Source organism: Aspergillus fischeri, genomic scaffold, assembly GCF_000149645.3.
Source record: "Aspergillus fischeri NRRL 181 1099437636252 genomic scaffold, whole genome shotgun sequence".
Classification (NCBI taxonomy): Eukaryota; Fungi; Ascomycota; class Eurotiomycetes; order Eurotiales; family Aspergillaceae; genus Aspergillus; species Aspergillus fischeri.
In genome coordinates this window covers 179,542-198,905 of record NW_001509768.1, presented here as the reverse complement: position 1 = coordinate 198,905, position 19,364 = coordinate 179,542, and the positions used below count along the sequence as shown (strand labels likewise).

General features: G+C 51.3%; 4 protein-coding genes across 4 annotated transcripts; 2 read left to right on the top strand and 2 right to left on the bottom strand.

Moving 5' to 3' along the window:
- Positions 1-33: 33 nt before the first annotated feature.
- On the bottom strand, positions 34-4,691 carry NFIA_062260 (putative ABC transporter; the record flags this gene model as incomplete). The annotated part of the gene is made up of 4 exons (XM_001262961.1): positions 34-1,799; positions 1,861-3,611; positions 3,666-4,447; positions 4,497-4,691. The coding sequence occupies 4 exons, from the start codon at positions 4,689-4,691 to the stop codon at positions 34-36; spliced, it is 4,494 nt and encodes a 1,497-aa protein (XP_001262962.1).
- A 365-nt stretch (positions 4,692-5,056) lies between these two features.
- NFIA_062250 (putative NRPS-like enzyme) lies at positions 5,057-8,143 on the top strand (the record flags this gene model as incomplete). The annotated part of the gene is made up of 1 exon (XM_001262960.1): positions 5,057-8,143. One exon carries the CDS (start codon positions 5,057-5,059, stop codon positions 8,141-8,143), a length of 3,087 nt encoding a protein of 1,028 aa, XP_001262961.1.
- A 3,751-nt stretch (positions 8,144-11,894) lies between these two features.
- Positions 11,895-12,753, top strand: NFIA_062240 (uncharacterized protein; the record flags this gene model as incomplete). Its single annotated transcript, XM_001262959.1, has 3 exons — positions 11,895-12,267; positions 12,368-12,573; positions 12,640-12,753. The coding sequence occupies 3 exons, from the start codon at positions 11,895-11,897 to the stop codon at positions 12,751-12,753; spliced, it is 693 nt and encodes a 230-aa protein (XP_001262960.1).
- A 321-nt stretch (positions 12,754-13,074) lies between these two features.
- Positions 13,075-14,225, bottom strand: NFIA_062230 (uncharacterized protein; the record flags this gene model as incomplete). Its single annotated transcript, XM_001262958.1, has 3 exons — positions 13,075-13,743; positions 13,950-13,971; positions 14,161-14,225. 3 exons carry the CDS (start codon positions 14,223-14,225, stop codon positions 13,075-13,077), a joined length of 756 nt encoding a protein of 251 aa, XP_001262959.1.
- Positions 14,226-19,364: the final 5,139 nt, after the last annotated feature.

The following is a 19,364-nucleotide window of genomic DNA, read 5'->3' as shown; positions in this document are numbered from 1 at the left end:
AGCTAGTACTGAACATATGTTGTGAAAAGTTTGCTACGAACCAGCAACGGCCACCAACTCCCCAAACCGACTCCCAGCCCGACCTTTCAGGGCCGCCGGATTCCCAACCTCCACCACCTCTCCGCGATCCATCACCACCACCCGATCGAAGTCCATTATCATCTCCAGCCGATGACTCACCGCGATGATCGTGTAGTGTCTGAACTCCGCCCGAATGATCACCTGCATCATCCGCTCGGTTTCCCGGTCCACGCTGGAGCTGACTTCATCGAGGAGGAGGATCCCCCCTTGATCTTGATTGTCGGACCCCTCCTCCGGGGGGGAGGACGTTGAACGCAGGCGGATCCTAGCACGGAGCACCGCCCGCCCCAGTGAGAAGAGCTGCCTCTGCCCGGCACTCAAGGTCCCAGCTGTGATGGGCGCATGCAGCCCCTCCGCCCGTTCCTGGACGAAACCCCATAGCTGGACCGCTTCGAGAACCCGCTGGCACTCCGCCAGGGTCGCGGTGTTGGTCGGGTCGAGGTTCGCGCGGAAGGACGAGCCGTCGGGCAGGAAGACGGGGTCCTGGGGGACGGCGATGAGCCGTTGGCGGAGGGTCGCGCGGTGGATGCGGTGCAGCGGGATGTTGTCGATCAAGACCAGAGGTTCCTGGTCATGATCGTTGTCAGTTGAGGGCAGCGGATCAAGGAGTTTGAGAAGGAGAGCGAGGAGGCTAGATTTGCCGCTGCCAGTGCGGCCGCAGATGGCGACCTTTTCCCCTGGGTGGATGGTTAGAGTGATGTTCTTGAGGGCTAGGGGCGGCTTGGTGATGCCAGAGACAACGGAGTTAGAGTCAGACTCAGAGTCAGATTCAGCCATGGTAGTGGATTTGTACTGGGCAGATACACCACGCAACTCAACCAGCCCGCGATCCGGCCAGTTTATGTCTGGGACGATGTCCTCCTCTCCAGGACCATCGCGGTCCTCAGGCGTGACGGTCTCATTGAATGTTTTCAGTCTCGCGATCGCGCCGATGGAGGTCTCCAGTCTGGTGTAGTAAATGACAATCCCAGAGAGGCTCTCACCAAAGGTCATTAGTGAGTACAGTGATGCACCGGCGAAGGCCGAGTTTGAATGCAGCCGGACCGCCAGTGTCGTAAGGACCGCCGCCATGACCATCACGACAAGGTTAAGGAGCAGGTTCAGCCACTCCTGGATCATGAGGAGGAGATACGCCGCACGCTGGCTTGAGTCCACCAGACGGGCGTTCTTATGTATGTCATCCGGGATGAACCCAAAGGCGCGTAGCGTGGCTATCCCCTTAAGGGTGTCAAGGAAATGTGTGTAGAGCGGACTCTTAGCCTCTAGGTCGAGCAATCGCAGCTGCCGCGACGTGCGGAGATAGTATTTCTGCACAAAGTAGAGCAAGACGCCCAGGATCGGGTAGCTGATGGCCAGGTAGACAGATGAGGTGAGCATCACAGCTGCTTGGCCAATCGACTGAAATACGCAAAAGAGGGTATTAAGGGTAGCCTCGGGGAGTTCAGTGTCAATGAGGTTGAGATCCTGGGAGAAGAGGTTCGTGACCACCCCGGTGTCGGTATTCGTGAAGAAGGAGAGTGGTGCACAAATTAGGGTGTGTAAGGCTTGCTGGTGGAGACTGGCGCCGGCTTTCTTCACTGAGATGATGAAGAGTGTTATCCCCAGGAGGAGGAGGGTGATAATAGCGCAGATCTGCAGGAGGGCATAGATCCCCGTATAGTAGGACTTGGAGTGCACAGGATGGACAGACTCAGTGGCATCACTCCAGTATGTAAGCCCTGCATTTTTATCAAGTTAATTAATAGAATTTATTAAAGATAATTAGGAGTGGAGACGCACAGATAGTTGGGTAATTAGTGAACAGACCCCAGAGGGCCGCAAAGAACAGACTACAAGCTGCCACAAACCATCCCATGCTTTTGACATACAGCTTATAGACAGTGGCGTCACCGACCTGCCGGGCTGCGGCCACCGCTGGGGCAATTGGGGTGGATGATTGCGTCCTGTTAACAGTGATCGCAGGTTCAAGTTTCGTGTTGCCAGCCCCAGTCTGGCACTCATGTTCGGGACGAGGACCAGGCTCATTATTAGTAGTAGTATCCTCACCCTCCTGCTTTAGTCCCACCTCCAGACGTTGAACATAACCCGCATGGGTTGACAAATAGGCAAAGGTGCCCTGCTCTGCAAGTCTGCCATTTTCCAGCGCGATGATGTAGTCCGCAGTCGGGAGATGCCTGACACTATGTGTGCACAGAACCACCGTCGACCCCCGTCGTCGCAGGAGACCATCCGGTCCAAAGACCTGCCGAAAGACTTGCTCTTCAGTATCAGCATCCAACCCGCTGAACACATCGTCCAATATCAAAAAGTCTGAAGGTAGATATAGTGCTCGCGCAAGAGACAGGCGCTGCTTCTGCCCGCCCGATAACGCTACACCATCCGACCCAATATTCGTTTGGTCTCCCTGGGCTAGGTGGGCGAGGTCGAAGCGCAGGGAAGTGGCTTCAATAACTTGGTCATACCGCTCGCGGTTAAAGGGGGTGAATCCAATGATGTTCTCTCTGATCGTACCGTTCCAGAGAAAGGCGGTTTGTTCGCAGAAACCGACGTGACGGGGGGAAGTGCTCATCCTGACGCTGCCTTGGCTGAAGGGGATTTCACCTAGAAGGGCCTTACAGAATGTTGATTTGCCTGAGCCAATGGGACCGATGACCATTGTCAGGGACGAGGCGGGGATTTGAGTGTTGATAGTATTCAGGACAAACTTGTCTGCTTCCCATCCGAAGTTTGCGTCTCGGATGATGATGTAATCCGTAGGTTTTAGGTTAAACTGTTCTGAACTCTTCTCCATGCTGCAACTCTGGGCTTCGACCAGGGGCTGCCGATAGTCCTGATGAGGCTCTAATTCTAAAAATGCCTGAATCCGACCCAAGCAGGCCAGGCCCGAAACGAGCTCTGGGACGGACTGGAAAAGCTGTGAGAGCGGCTGAGTTAACAGAGTCAGGAATGAAAGACTGGTAAACATGGTTGAAGCATTTAGCATCTTCTGGGTGAAAGCAAAGGTTAACGGAGGGCTGATCAACTGAGGTATGAATGCGAAGACGGCGGCGATGATCATGATTCTGCGGTATCGGGCACCAGCAGCGAGTTCGTCGACACGCAGCTGCTGCACGTATTTGGCCACCGGACCAGCGAGACTGGATATCTTGAGCGATTTCATGCTGGTGATGACGGTGGCTGTGAGCCCGACCCGTTTCTGGACACCGGACATCCAGGATCGCTGTGAGTCACCGGTGAAGTTGATCAGGATCCCTAAGCCAACGAAGCAAACTACCACCACGCCCACGGGGGCAATGAACACGACCCCAAGTTGCCGATAGAGCATCCAGGCGGCAAGGCCTGCCTGGATCATGCTCGCCCACGTCTCGTGCACGAAGCGGAGACCCATTCTGATGCGCTCCATGTCAGTGCTCATGAGTGTCAGCGCAGCGCTATCGTCGCCTGATCCCAGCCGGATTCGTGTGGCAGCTTTAAACGTCTCAGTGACCAGTATGGAGCGGACCATCGTCCGCAGTCGGTGGTGGCAGTACCTAGCGATCGTGAGTTCACTGAAATATGCCGTAACAGCAGGTGGATATCCATACCAGTACAAGGCATATGAGATTCCAATCCCCGAGTAGATGAGTATGGCAGCGCCAATTAGCCCATATCCCACATTTGGAGCTGGCTCCGATTGAGACAGATACGTGATGAGACTCTCGATGAAAAGAGGTTGGCAGATGTAGAACGCAATTAAAGCCGCCCTTGGAGGAATAGGCAGGAGTAGTTGCACCCACAATGTACGTACCAGCACCTTCAGAAGGGCGAATTTATCTCCCTTCAGCTTAGGGTAGTCCATTTTCTTCGCGAATCCCTCATGCAGGGCTTGTGCGTCGAAGGAGCTGTCGAGGGGGTAGAGGGTTTCAATTGTGAAGGTATGTCTATATCCAGCCAAGAAGAGCTTATTTAGCCAGAAGAAGACGCCTAGTGAAAAGATTCCGCTTGTCTCCTCAGGGCTGTGTTTCGTTGCATCCCAGGTTACCCATCTTGCTTTTTGGCAGGCCTCTAGTAACAAGATGGCGGTCTTCAGCCCGACTGATGCACAGAATATACTGCTGTAAATGATCTCAGACCCAGGGCCTGATGACAGGAACAGAGTTCTTGCTCGCGCGATATCGAGGAGAAGGGTGAGAATCAAGTAGCTGTTAAGCAGCATCGACGGTCTAGGGCTACGGCTGTGATCCACCAAACTTACCGCCAGCATGAAAAGGGCCGATATAAGCTGCAGGATAGAGGAAGTGATAAACATGCGGCTAACATGGAAGGACCCGACCGCGGCTAGTATAAGGAGTGCAAGTTCCAAGCCAGCGTAAAGTACAATGACACCCTAAGCAGTCAGTGGGCAGAAACCCTGTAATAGAGGAGGGCATACAGACTGTTTTGATGAATTGCAAGACGGGGGCATTCACCACAACGGGCTTGCGTATCTGTGCCAGAGTTCGCCATAGCGATGATGGAATAAACAAGACGGAGGGAATAATCGAGAAAAAGAGGCTCTCAAATTGAAGGTTGAAGTCAAATTGTTCTTGGTTGAGATGGAGCATGTTGCCCTCCCTATTAATGAAGGGCATTTTTTGAAACAGCAACTCCCGATCCTTCAAGTCTCTACTCCCTGTGGCAGAAAGATGGAAGGAAGAGATTCAGATGGGGAAAAGGAAGAAACGACGGTGAAGTTGCATGATAAGTGCAGTCATTAGTGCACACGCTATTTTGGGCTAGGCGCATCAGGGAATTCAACCTTCTGCAGCTATTTCGGCTGTCAGCCACCGGTTGTCAGCCAACAGACTGTCAGCCATGAAACTAGCGCCTAAACTCAGCCAAGACGGATATGTCCAGATACACAAGAGGATCTATAAAGATGATGGAGCTATTTGGGCCACCGCCGAAGGATCCTACGTGGATGCTCCACATATCTCCGAGCCCACCCCCGCATACTATGTCCAATCTCACCACTCGAACAATGAACAACTCACATTCCTCAGAGCCACTAGACGGCACCGTCGTCGACCTCTTCGACCAATGGGCCGAGAAATCCCCGGAGAGAGTCACAGCGGAGTGGCAAGGCGAATCCCTCACCTACGGGGCTCTCCGCGACGCCTCTCTCCATGTTAGTCGCGCCTTATTATTGGCCGGCGTACGGCCACGCGCCCGGGTGCCGCTGTTGACCCAGATGTCGCTGGATATGCTTCCGGCAGTGATCGGGATTTTGAGGGTAGGGGCCTGCTATGTACCGATGGATGTGGCCGCCTGGAGTCGTGTTCGGATCGAGGCCGCACTCTCCGAGCTGGCTTCCCCGGTAGCGGTCATCACTAGCCCTTGTCCCGGCCTCCAATTACCTGTCATCACGGTGAATTTCCAGAGGGAATGGCTTGTCTCGTCGCCATCGGACAAGGACGGCCTACGAGTGGAGCTGGAGGCACGCCGAAGCGGAATGCGCGCCGAGGACCTTGCGTGGATTATCTTCACCTCGGGCACAACGGGCAAGCCGAAAGGCGTGATGGTGTATCACAGGGGTATATACGCAGTCTGTACCGTGCAGCACAGCAAGGAGCTCGAAGACGCCGCGGAGCAAGGAGGTCGGTGCCTGCTTGCCTTCTCCATCGCCTTCGATGGCTGTGCTGCAGTTGTCTGGACGACTTTGTCCAAGGGTGCCACGCTGGTGATGGCCTCGCCATCAGACTTCCCAGAGGTCGCGACGACTTGCCAATCCTTAAACTTGACACCGTCTATGCTTGCTGCGTTGGATCCGTCGGGCTCTTACGATGGCGTGCGCTATATATTCCTGGGGGCTGAAGCGCCAAAGCTGGAGGTTGTGCGACGGTGGATTACGAAAAGCAGAAAAGTGTTCACCACGTACGGTCCGTCGGAAACGACATGCGTGATCAGTTTCGGGGAACTGCATCCAGACCAGGAGGTGCCTTTTGGCGAACTTATCCCCGGGGTGAAGGTTGTCTTGGTCAATGAGGAGATGAAGGAGTCCAACTATGGCGAGGTCCTGATCTCAGGGCCTGGTTTGGCTGCTGGATATCTCAACAATCCTACACTAACAGCGAAAAAGTTCATCAAATGGAACGGAGAGCGCTTCTACAGGACAGGGGATCTCGCACGCAGGACCGAAGACGGACAGCTGATATGGGCAGGTCGCGCAGATTCGCTCGTCAAGAATCGCGGCTTCTTGATCAATCTGGAGACTGAAGTTGAACCAGCGATGCAGGCTTATCCTCAGGTCAACTTAGCTGTGGCTTTCCAGTGGCGTGATAGGCTTGTGGGTTGTGTGCAGCCGTCCACAGTTGATGTTGAAGAACTACGCAAATTTATGCAGAGTCGTGCAGATCCGTTTGTTATCCCTGATATGATCTTCGCCATGGATAGCTTCCCTCTCAATGTTAATAGTAAGACAGATCGCTTAGCGCTTCAGGCTCAATTGGACGAGAAGCTGGGCCAAGACGATGATCCCGTCGAAGGCGCTTCTCTTCTTGAGACAGACAGGCTAACGGCTTATGACGCGTTACGTTTGGCCTTTTCCCGGTGTCTGCAGAACAGATTCAGGAATATGGACCGGAGCTCGTCTTTCACGCGACTGGGAGGAAACTCGTTGGCGGCCATTCAAGTTTCAAACTTTCTGAAGCAGCGAGGGTACTCGATTCTGGCTGCGCAAGTCCTCAAACTAGACACGATCGAACGGCTGGAAGACCGCCTGAGAAGCCAGTCTGACGTCGAAGTTGCGGAAGGAGGGAGCAGGAGCTTGCAGGCTACAGCGACACCTGTGCAGAGGCTCTTCCTCACCCGGTCTTTAGAGACACCACATACCTTCGCTATCATCGGCCTGACCAAGTACATCGGCGACTCCTCCCAAACTCCTACAACCAGTGAGCTGCGTGGCGCTATGGAAAGGACGCTCTCAGCACACAGTATCTTCCGCACGCGGTTTGATCTAACCGACTTCACCCTCTCCGACCTAGGCCGACTCAATCTCACCTGGGACGAGGTCAGCGTGTCTGAAGACGAGTTCGAGCAAGCCTGTGAGGCAGCCGAAGAAGAATCATGGCAGGCCGTGAGCAGGACGACGCGCGCCGACAACGAAGTCCCGTACTGCGCGGTGACCTGCATCTCTGTGCCCGGCCGCAGAGCACTCGCCTTTGTGACGCGGATCCATCACGTCCTCACCGATGTGTTCTCCTCTGCCATCCTGTCGCAGGATCTGGAAACTGCCCTAGCAGGTGGCGAAGTAGCACCAGGCCCCCGGTTCGAGGACTTCGCGCGGTTCATGCACAGCTACACACAAGCCAACATCGAGCGGGCGACGCAATGTTTCACCAAGATGCTAGAGCCCCTACCGGCCTCATGCGTCCTGCAACCCCCGGCCCCGAAGGAACCTCCCCCGCCGGAAGCCCTCAATCTCATCCGTCTCCAGTCATCCCCTTCCATCACCCGGGCCGCCCTCGACGCGTCATCTCGCCGTCTCTCCGTGACCCCCAGCACAATGATCTACGCTGCATGGGCGCTCTTCCTCCATAGAATCACCTCGTGGACCCGCGTCGGCTTCTCCGTTAGTCTCTCGGGCCGCACAGTCCCGTGGCCATCGGCCCTCTCCGTTGTCGGACCCCTTCTCTGTCGCTCTTTATTCAGCACCAGAATTGGCAAGGACGCAACCGTCCACGACTGGCTCGCGACGGTGCACAAGACCACTCTCGATATCATTGAGTTCGATGGGCTCACGCATTCGCTGCCTCCATCTCTGATGGCCGATCCCCGCACGAACACATCCAACGTGCTCTGCTTCCTGGACGTCCCCGAACCGTCGCGGAATTGGAGCCACAAGGACCGCCAGAAGCATTATTATGCGCTGTCGTGGTACATCACCCAGCGGGGTGAGCATGTGGCGACGGAGTTTGAGGTTCACTTGGAGAAGGTGGATCTATACTGGGCGAAGGCCGTGGCTGGTCTGCCCGGGGAGATCTTGTCAGGACTTATCAACGCGACGGATTCTACACGTGTGGCGGAATTAATTGCCGCTAAGTAGCTAAAGCCACCTTCTGTACATACAAGTACATTAGGTGGGAGTCCGTGGGTAGCATTGTAGCATTCCTTTAGACAATCGAAGTAGAGTCCTCGCACTCGTCCAGCCAGGTATTCGGAGTAGCCAACCGGAACCACCAAAATCGCACAATGATATCGTAGGGTCCGCGGGAAATCACCACGGCATTGATAGATTAATAAGGTAGAACTGGAGGATGGTAGATACAAGGTCTCAGGCTAGGTAGCTATGCACCCTCGGGCCAATCCCAAACAATCTTCCTTAAATACATAATTTTGGCAGGCGGTTGTCTCCAATTTACCTCTATAATTATATTTTCTGTTGCGCCTATGTGAGTCTCAGAGGGATGATAAAGCGTTAAAGTGGTTTCCTAATCATGTACGTTGAATTGAATCCCCAATGAGAGCTGTCAGAAACTCGAGAGGGGTATTCATATAATGATTTTTCATTTACTTGGGCGTATCGCCAACAAACACCAGTACTAAGAGTTGATCCACTATTTCCATTATCCTGCTCTACTTATACTGGGCATAGATTCTAGTGATGAGGAGAAAATGGGGGGAAGAGACGAGTATACTTAAAACTTATATAAAGGTATAAAGGAACAATAGTAGACCTGAAGTTTCTGAACCTGTATTATCTCTAACAAACTTCAATTATTACTTATTCTTTATGGACTCCTGCCTTTTTAGGGATCGATACAGATCAAAACTCGTTGAAGATGAAATACCCTGGTGCTGAGTTCGCCGCAGCCATATCTCGACCTGTCATGCTTAATATAACTACTGTAGTACCTACCTTAAGGTACGTACAGTATCGGTAGACTCGATAAGGTTTGATAGGTTGGATTTCGACCTTATTGACCACAGAAAGGACACACCCATTTATCTACAAAACGGCACAGTCACGCCAGAATAAGAACAAGTCGGTCGGCTAGTCCTACATAAGACATCAACATTAAAATAGTAACGACCTTATTTTCTCCACCATGGCCGAGGCGCCTGCCTTAATAGGATAAAGTCATCTAACAAGGATGTGGTGGTCATAAAGGGTCACTTACTAGTTAAAATACATTTGGCTAGTCTTAATCCTTGGATAAAGCCACTAAAGGAAAAGTGGTGTGATCAACATAGAACTTCCATCCTGTTGCACGCTGATATCCACATCAGAAGACTAGTATAAAATAAAGGTCACTTAAAGACTGTTCCTTACCAAGGGGTTGCTCAGCCACAGCAAGGTCGAGCGCCGCGGGAAGTAGATAATAATCTAGATACGCTTGCCCGGCATTTTCAGCTGGGTTGGCTTGTGTCTTGGGCACTCTCGTCTTCAGTGCCTCTCATTCATCTTTGCTGTTTTCCAGTGGTAACCTTGTGGCGTAATTTGGTTGAGTAGTTGACTTGCAGGGATGATACGCTTTGGTCAGGAAGGGGCGGCGATCTCCGCTCATGTCATTCCCTCTCTTTCCTTCAGCCGCACCAACACCAACAGTGCGTTTTCACCTTAAGAATATGGCCGTTGTTCTCCCGAAGTATTGGGCGGAAGAGGTGAGTTAGCATTGGACAAGCATCAGGCACAAAAGTGAAATAATATGCTGGTTTCAGTGATTCAACTGAGAGGACGGCTCTCCCGCGGATCTCATGGATGTCGTGGGAACAATTAGATAACTATTGGCGGCTAGTTCTTGATATGCCGCCGAGGTTGGTATTATTAGAAGGAATCTCCACTCGCGCTCTGTGTTCCTTACTACTTTCGCCACCTCATACTCATAATACTGACCGTCCTGCCTGCCCGCTCAACTCGCAAGGTTTCGTCCGTAAAGCTGCTAATGCTCAACTATCACACCCTCATCCAGACTGTCGGGTCTGTAGAGTGGTATCGGGCCCAGTGCAGGCATCAGACGGTGGCCCCTGACTTGCTTGGACGCAAACAATTATTAAACTAAATCTGATGAGCCAGATGCCTTTGGGTATTTCGCTGTCGCCTAGTCTTGGACTTCATGCCTGGAGCCCTTGAGTCTTGAACCGTGCTCTCAGTCGCGGATTTAGGAGACTTTGGATGCATGCTTTCCACGTTGACCATATTGGGTGTGTTGGTCGTCTTCTTGTGAATGGTTCATCATGCTATGTACTCTGTACACACAGGATACTATGTGTGGACATCCTCATACAGAGCACTAGTTGCAATCCCTGCTAATACACTTATATTCCTTACCACTACTATGACCATCGTCTGAAGCAATACGGTATTGGTGTCACTAACCTCTAACAGGGTTCCCCGCTCAGTTGACACAACATTATCCATGCAGCATCACGTTCAAGCAAGCTCACATTTTGCTTGTTTTAATTTTCTTATGTACTGTCATTTCCGCCAGAAGACGTAATTCCCAACCAATGGGCCTGGGCCGCAGCGCTTTTTCATTACGGGTCTTTCCTCCTTAAGGGAACAAAAGTCCTTCTTTTCAGCTTCTTATCTCATCATTTGGCCTACAGATAGTTAGAATCCGTCGGTCTCCGAGAGTCTATCGGGGCTAGCTCTGGCTCGGCGTTGACTCTGATTGACGGGAATAATCACCGTTATTCTTATCAGGGCCAATTTGGCCACCCGCCGGTCCTGCAGTAAGCAAAATTAGTCCTCCTCAAATTGCGTTAGCGCATTGGCATTGTATGAGCCCCATGAGATTCCCCCTTTCCCCCCCCTCTCAGTGGCTCATTATACCCTAGACTAGTACCGTCGAAAGGGTTAGAGAGAAGGTGAGGTGCTCTGTCTACAGTGGTGAGATGAGTTGGAGACGGTTATAAATAATTGGATCATCAGCTATGTTTTCCAATTGCTGGTGCAGCACCAGCACCAGCAGGACAAGACAACCGTTCACAGGATAAGACCAGATAGCATGCTCTCGACTGCAGAGCCATCCAAAGCTACCAGGAAGTCAGGTCGGTCGACTAGCCCCAGGGCTGTGGAGAGGAGGAGGTAGGAGTTTTCACTCTTTCTGCCTGGGATGTACCAACTAACCAGTGGATCCGATGCGTGGAAAGACTCCAGAACAGACTATCGCAGCGTAAACACCGTATGCATCCACATTGACACCCCCTGCTCAATGTGCACGACACACAGCTGATTGAGGAGCTTGAGACAGGACAGAGGGTTAAAGCGAGTACCCAGACGACAGAGGCAGCAGGCGGGAGTCAGACTGACAGTGATACGCAAGACTTGCAGAGGGGCAACGACCCATCAGAGGATATCGATAGCCCTTCACAGCTTGTGTCGGCCGATTCTAGAAGCGCGATGCAGCATCCACTGACAGATAATGACCATGACCCGCTCTGGCTGCCCGTGGACCCAATCATCACGCTGCCCACACTTATTGGGAATGAGGGCAGAGGGTCACAGTCAGGCTCGACATCCTCAATCTGCGCCTGTGGCAGCAGCGTTAGTACGTCCGGAAGTCATACAGCCTCTCACCACAACTACCATTCAGCAGACAGTGTTCCGCAGAGGCGACAAAATCAATACAAACTCTTTACCTCGAGGTGCGTCTTCGAGTAGTATACCAACCGCCGTCAGCTCTCCCTCACATTGAAACGTTCTTAGTACCTCGCCATGTCCCTCCTGCCTTGCCGGTTCCCGCGCCAATTACAATCTCTCCCACTCAACAACCTGCGCAAAGAATCCATCTGGGTCTACATTCGCCATAGACGCGACCTTTCTCAAACGATTCCACCAGTCGCAGTCGCAAATGCACCCTACCCCTCATCTGTCACCGACCAGCGAACTCCACTCAATCCCCTACGCAGCAGCGCAACCAGACCCGCTGCGGGGCGAGGATGAGCTCGCAGCCGCAGAACTCGGCGCCGCTGAAGCGACGGATGTCACGCGTCGGCTGGCGATCGTGCTCGAAGCAATACGGACCGCGGGGTTTCAGGACTTCGATGACACGGCGGTTGCGTACTACACCGCGCGATTGGACAAAGGGAGCTTCCCGGCCATGGTACAATGCGCCAGCCGTGGCCGTCGATTGAAGACGATGCTACAGACCGTCCAGCGGAGTAGCCAGCAGTGGCTGCGGTGGGAGTCACAAGGGCTCCAGGAGAGTATCTGCAAAGGCTCAGGTAAGTTAGTTCCGCGACACCATACACTTCTACATATATATCTACGCAAAATCCAGTGTGGGAATGGTAGTAACAGTCGCTTTGCCGCGTCGAACGACAGCAACCCTCTGCGTGGCCGAGCTGAACCGTTTCAGTAATCGCAGCGTACAGGTTTGCGGCGAGAACGAGCCGGCCTCCCTCATCACAGCGCTGGAGTCGCTACTGTCTAGTCACAAGGTGGGCATGTTCGGAGAGACGGGGATCCAAAGCCTGACCCCACCAGAAGAATCGGGACTCTTGGAGCAGATGGAGAACGCACCGGATTTGGTAAGTGGACACAGCTTTGAGAAACCGTGTACGGCTTCACTGACGGTAGCTTAATTTGACGTGCAGATGCCGTTTCTCTGGTCGCTGCTGACGGAGTTCGCCGGCACGAGGAGCGTGTATTGCGACAGAGTCGCACGCCTTATCCTTGCGATCCTGCTGTATGCTAGGAGTGCCCAATAGCATATGTAGATCACGTTCTTCAAAGATTGACCATCTCATCATACCTGCTAATGTACATAACAGGCAGTTAGTTCTTGATCCTAATGTAAGTATACGCGCATTGGTCAAATACATAATCACCCAGCGCGGCCGTGTGCTGTTGCACCACCATGTCTCTACCTGGTTGGCCATTGAACAATAGTGGAGATGACGTGCTTACATGGCTTCATGACTAGGACGCTTAGTTCTGACATTGTGCCATTCAGATTGCTTCAACGTCTAGCTATAGCAGACAGCAAGCAAGTTGATTCCACCCACTCAATCTAAATGTAAGCTCTACTACTAGCTCGACAGCCCCATGGAATACGCCGCCCTCGCCGCCCTCGGCAACGCATGCTTCGATCCACTGCGCTCCAGCTCCAGCATCTCAGTCACCCAATCCGCCACCGTTTCCACCAGCCTATCCACCTCCTGCTCGGTATTATGAGCATGGAACACGAGCCGGATGCGACCCGTTCCCTTCGGCACGATGGGGTACGAGATGGCGTAAGCGTTCATGTTCGCCATGGCCAGGTGGGCGAACAGGTAGTGCTCATGACCATTCCTGGTTCGCAACGGCACGATGTGGCTGTGGAAGGGTCGCCCTTCCCAGTCCTCGGCGAGGGGGACGTCGATGAGACCCTCGTCCATACCTTCTCCCCAGACGGGGTGGTCGAGGAGGGTCTGGAAGAAGTATTTCACAATGGTCTGGATGGCGGTTTGTTCCTGACACGGCGCGTCAGCATCAGCATACGTCCCGGCACTCCGTGGAGGGAAAAGGAACCTCTCAAATACCTTCTGGGTCTCGCCGCTCATCAGCAGGTGATAACCCGCCCGGATAGAGGCCACCATCGGCACCGACGGCGCACCGCTGTAGGTCAAGGATCGCGCCGAGTTCACGAGAGCGCTGCGCACCGTCTTGTTGCACAAGATAACACCCCCCGTCGCCCCACAGTAAATTGCTCCTTCTTGCTAGTCACGGTTTCAGTCAACAGTTCCCACGGTCTCATAACGGAGTTGGTTCAATATGCCTAGAGATCCCGGTTTCTGGAAGTATGTTTTCATCTCAACTGTTTGTAGCCGAGAATTAGCCATGCTAACCAGTTTAGAAGGTATCCTCCCAAAGTTTGCCTTGACGCCCAAGTAGCATGGTGTGGCGCGGAATTACCGGAATTTACATGATTGAAGTTGGGATTCACCCTTGTCAAGAATATCAGCCCACAAACTAACTAATCAGGCAGCTGACGTCATGGAATAATTGACGGAGCTTCCCCAGATTGACGGCATTGATCGATTCCTGTACTAAACTGTACTCTAGGTTCCGAGACCGTTGAGACCCGCAATCAACCAGTTGTTGTGTTTTTTTCCCTCAGCGGTGGATCGGCGCACATCGATCGTCCAATGAAAACTGAGGACAGATGGAAACGGTTGTAATCGGCTTCAGTGTCCGCCATTCGTTGGCAATTGTACACGGAGAATTACATATCGAAGGCTTGAGTAACTGCATAACTCTTGAGTGCACACATCACTCACTGAGCTGGATACATAGTCTACGAGTGCCTCTAAAGGCTCCCACTAAGTCCATGCCAACCTCTGCCAGTTTTCTCGCTATATTCTTCAGTATTCCTTCTATTCCTACTCACCCTTGCATCGCGAGGTTGACCTCTCCGTTCCCAAGAGCGACGTTCAAGCAGTTCAGGTACAAGTAGTAGCAATTAGCTCGAGTGCTTTCATCTAGTTCCTGCTGAAGACCCCATGCTAGTGGCGTGAAAAAGGAAAAAGGCTAAACAGTATAGCGCGTGGCGCAGTCCTTGGTCACGCGTTGTGGTCATTGTCGAGTCAAGCGTTACAAGCAGCACAAATCCCGGGCTAACAATCAGGATATTATCCTGGAAACTCACCCTATTTGACAAAGACGAGACGGGGGACTCAATTTCCGCATTCAATGGATTGCCTCACACCAGGGCATCCAAGACAATTAGCAGGCCATCGAAGCCAACAAAAGAGGCAACAGGTTGGCGACAGGTCTAAGGGCACCCGTGGCAGGTTGATGGAAATAGTGACCAACGAGACGGCGCCGAGACCAGGATACCTGACAAGCCTCAGCCCGGGCATCAAGAGGAGGACAAATGAGGTTGGTTGATAGGTTGGACAGGAGTCGGCCAGCCAAGGATTTTATGGAAGCAGTTTCCAGTGTCCCCAAGGATTCTGGGAACATCAGACCACAAACGATAAAACCTCCACTTCAATCAAAATCAGAAAAACAGAGCCCCTATCGCGCCCCCTGTATCTCTGCGGGGTAAGAACTACTGCAGGATCCCGGACTGGTGTACAAATGTAGGTGGATCAGCCAAGCCAGGCTGTGTGGCGAACTAGGGTCGGAGGCAACAATTTCCATGGAGACACTTGAGAGGCGTGTGACTGAAGACAGCTCATAAACAAGGCTATAGGGGCCATATGATTAGAAGCGAACCCAATTCGTTTCAATCTACAAGGGATGGTATATCAGCCTAAGAACGCTTACGTAGTTATGAGTGTTAGCGCAACAATGGTTGACTATATCTCTCTTACAAAGCAGTATGAGTAGTTACTGGAGTAGAATGTTGGTAATACCACTGTTGAGGTAACATTTAATGTCTACTTCTGCGTGGTAAAAGTCTACGAGATCAGATGTGGTTACCCTTCCTTATGAACTGGATGTATCGTTAATAGGACGTCGATAGTGACAGACAATACTACCCTAGAAAGCCTCTCCTAACCTCAAAAAAAATTGAAATGAATAGGGGCTGAAAGTCAAATAAGTGTTTACTAGACTATGCCAGTACAGAATATGATGATATTTTGTACGTATATCTAAGTCAAGATGGGTAGAGAAATAACCGTTTTAACTACTAACATAAGTAGGTAATATCCACTCACAAATGCCCAAACGGATATAGATAGGGTTGAGTTTCCCCCTATGATTTAAACATATCACATTCATTTTCATCTCCGCTCCTGGCCTAGACCAATTATAGTACATTTGACTGGTGATCTCAGTAGTAGCTCCCGAGTTAACTAAATTTTGCGGAGGTTTAAAGCATCTGCCTTGCTTTTGCCACCAGCCAGGATCTTGCCGGCGAATATAAAACAACTCTGATCAACACATCTAGTTCAGTTTAACAAATTCTAATTTTGTCCAGATATCATCATGGCGAACCTTTTCCGAAAGCTTTTTCTTTTTGGGGACGCCCAAATTCCACCCCCAACCCACATCAATGTCGCTGTTACTGTCTCATCATCCACACTACACAAACACAGTTCCGACGACGAATTCCACATTACCCTTGAGGCAACCCTTCCTCAAACCCCGAATACGCCCGACAAGCCGCTTACCATCCTTGTATTCGGCACGCTCCTTGACCCTGGCGGCATAGCCCTTTATGAAAACGGCTTCGACTTTATCAACGTCGATACAGGCGCCGTCCAAGCCTGACCAAACATTATAGCTTTGGTGGGGTGTCTGATATCCCCATCGAACCCGAGTTTGGGCGGTATTTTGTTACCCTTCAGCCTGGCGTGCCTCACCAAGTGATATTTACCTTATGGCCCTGTCCCAGGAACCAGCCACACAATAAAGACAACCCTGAGCGGCTTAGAGCTGCGTGTGGGGAGCTAGTTATAACTAATGAGGATGAGGCCATAGTTGCTGCGGGCTTTTCTCAAGTCACACATTTGGAAGTGGGATCGACATATCGTGTTGAGCTCGGAAATAAGCTGAATCTGATACCCTGGTATCGATATGGGCCAAAGGAGCAGGTTCTGGAGGGACAGGGTGCTGGGGGTGGTCTTGCGAAACAACGGCGAGAGCTAGTAGGGGACAGTGAGATACAACCAATTCCCCTAGTGATGCAGGGTTCCGCTAGCTTCACTGTCGAAGAGTAGGAACTTATAGGATTTAAGATAGGCAAGCTTGTTTTCGGATCTAGATGGGACAGTTGACCAGTAATGACACTGATGTGCACATAACCCATTTGCATAGAAGCGAGCACCTAACATGATCGTAGTATATAAAACATAAAGAGCTTCAATGGAGCCCTGCCGACATACTGATCGGGCAGCGCACCTTCTTAGCAAGCTCCGCATCGAAAGGGAATTTCTGAAGCCTAGCGACTTGTTACTGGCAAAAATGACTCTCATCCAATTTCCTCAAATCCATTTGTCAACGCTGACGACATTCTGCTGCGGCGCAGGCTGGAGCTAACGTAGCCGATGCCCCATTTCTGAGGTAATTCTTTCAGCAGGTTACCTGAAGGCGTCTATGCGTCTCCTATGGGTGCCCCGCCGTAACCGCTGCGGTATTTCCCGGATGGCTCTGGGACAAAATCTGTGTATCACGTCAACGGTTGACGTTCGCTCTTTCTCAGTCAGGGCTGGTGTCGGTACGTATATCAAAGGGCGATGGCACTTCCCGAGAATGGTGCTCAGCCATTAGCTGCTCTTAATTGATTTATTGGCGCCGGAAGCATACGAAAAACACCTCACTGACAACATGTGCCCGCACCCCTGCATCTTTCACAGATTGGGAGATCACAGTGACGTCCATATGTTATAGTCAACAGGGTATTCATCCAGTTTTTTGCTCCTTGGCACGATGCCAGAGCACTGGACATCATGGCTGTTGGTGACAAGCACATGCACATTTTGGTGACTTGGTCAGGAAAAACGTCAATGGGTTGGGTCATAGGACGCTTGCAGCGTGATATGTGCTCTGGGCCATGAAATATAAAAAGGGGGTGGTACACACCCCTTTCTACAGTATCTCTATCTTCAAAAGAATCTGAGATACTCTGAGTTTTTGCATTGTCATAAGATTTAAGCTCTTTGATAGCACTTCCTCCAAGATGCATAGCTTTCTTACTCTCGCTGTGGCTATTTCAGCCATATTGGCAATCGGATCAGTGGCTTACCCAACGGAGTTTGTTCCCCTTGTTCCCCTTTAACCCCTTTGGAGAATTGCATTAAGTCTTTTATCAGTGCGCTGGAACTTGAAGCTCGAAGCCAGATAACTAAACGTTCATTGCCGCGACTTGTCAACTTTGACAATAACAACGCCGATGACCGAAAAAAGAACCTCAAGATACGACAAGCCTTCCGTGACAGTCTCCAGCTGATGGACTACGTTATCAACGGTCTTAACGACGGCGTATTCAAACAATATTTTAACGAAGCTGACAAAAGCAAGGTCCAAAGTGTTTTTCAGAAAGCACTGGGCGGCGACCCTGCAAGAGGTGCAGATGAACTGGGAGGTCTCTACATCACAAACATTGATGTGAATAAAGAATGTGGAGATGACCCTACCTTGTTAGCATATACTGGTAAAGATGAAAAGGGCAATCAGCTTATCCATCTATGTGACCGCCTTTATAACAAGCCGCTCATCAAAGATGTTAAATGCAAGAGAGTCTAGGAGATACCGTTGGTGCTACGATGGCTGTGATGGGTGCCACTCTGTTGCATGAATTCTTGTGAGTAACTCCTCTTTCAGTGACGCTTACACAGTGGAGCTATCTACTGAATAACTAACAATTAACCTACCGGTTTTACAGGCACGCGGACACTATTGGAAAGGCTGCGTGAGTTTCACACCAAAGAACATACACCAAATCATTCGCCGTCCCTTTATTAACTTGAAACAGGCTGGGAGAAAGTATTATAGACGTTGCCAATAGCTATGGGCCTCTTAAAACCCGCAATCTGAAGGAGAGTGATGCCCTTAGGAATGCAGATAACTACGCATGGATGGCTACGGTAACTTTTCTATCGTCCAACTTCTTGAAATAGTTGTCTGATGATGAGCAGGAGAACTAATGGACTGTCATCTGTCAAAAGACCTTTTCAGGACCACGGGACGAGAGAGACACTTCAGACCCAGACTGCGGCGAGAAGACATGCACTATACAGTGATGATAGCACATATTGACTGTGGGACTAGTCAGTTATAAGCTCAGCAAATCTGAAACAGAAGATGAATTGTCAGATATGATACTGTACTCCAAGGTTCCTGTCCTGACTCAACACCCTTTTTGTGTTTGTTTCTCATCCAACGTTCGTTCTGCACGAAAGTTAGAGAATTGTGGTTGAGAAATCTGAAAGAAGCTCTAGCCACCTGATTTTCAACCTGAGTATTTACTTCCGCGCCATTTTATGCATTTGAAGACGCATAAGAGTTGGCTGAAGCAGCTACCCTCAGAACAGGCCTTGGCGCTGCGGACTTGCCGTCTCAAGCTTGTCTGCAGGACAGGTCATTGGGCGGGGTCCAGAAGGTTCCTGCTGCCGAAATTCAGCAGCTGCTTTTTGGGCAAAACCAAAGGCTTATTGGTCATAAGTGCTTCAGGGGTCAACACCAATCAAACAGAAGTAGCTTTCTGGCGTGTTGGTAGGCAAATGAGGACGACGGAGTAAGAGGGAGTATTTCAGACTCATCAGGGCAATGAAAACGCGAAAGCAACCAGTCCATCTTTAGGAAGTCGTTGGCATTTAACTCGGTCGCCTCCTGACCTTTCCTACATTAAGCCCATTCAGTGCATTGTACCAGGCCAGCTTCGTTGAAG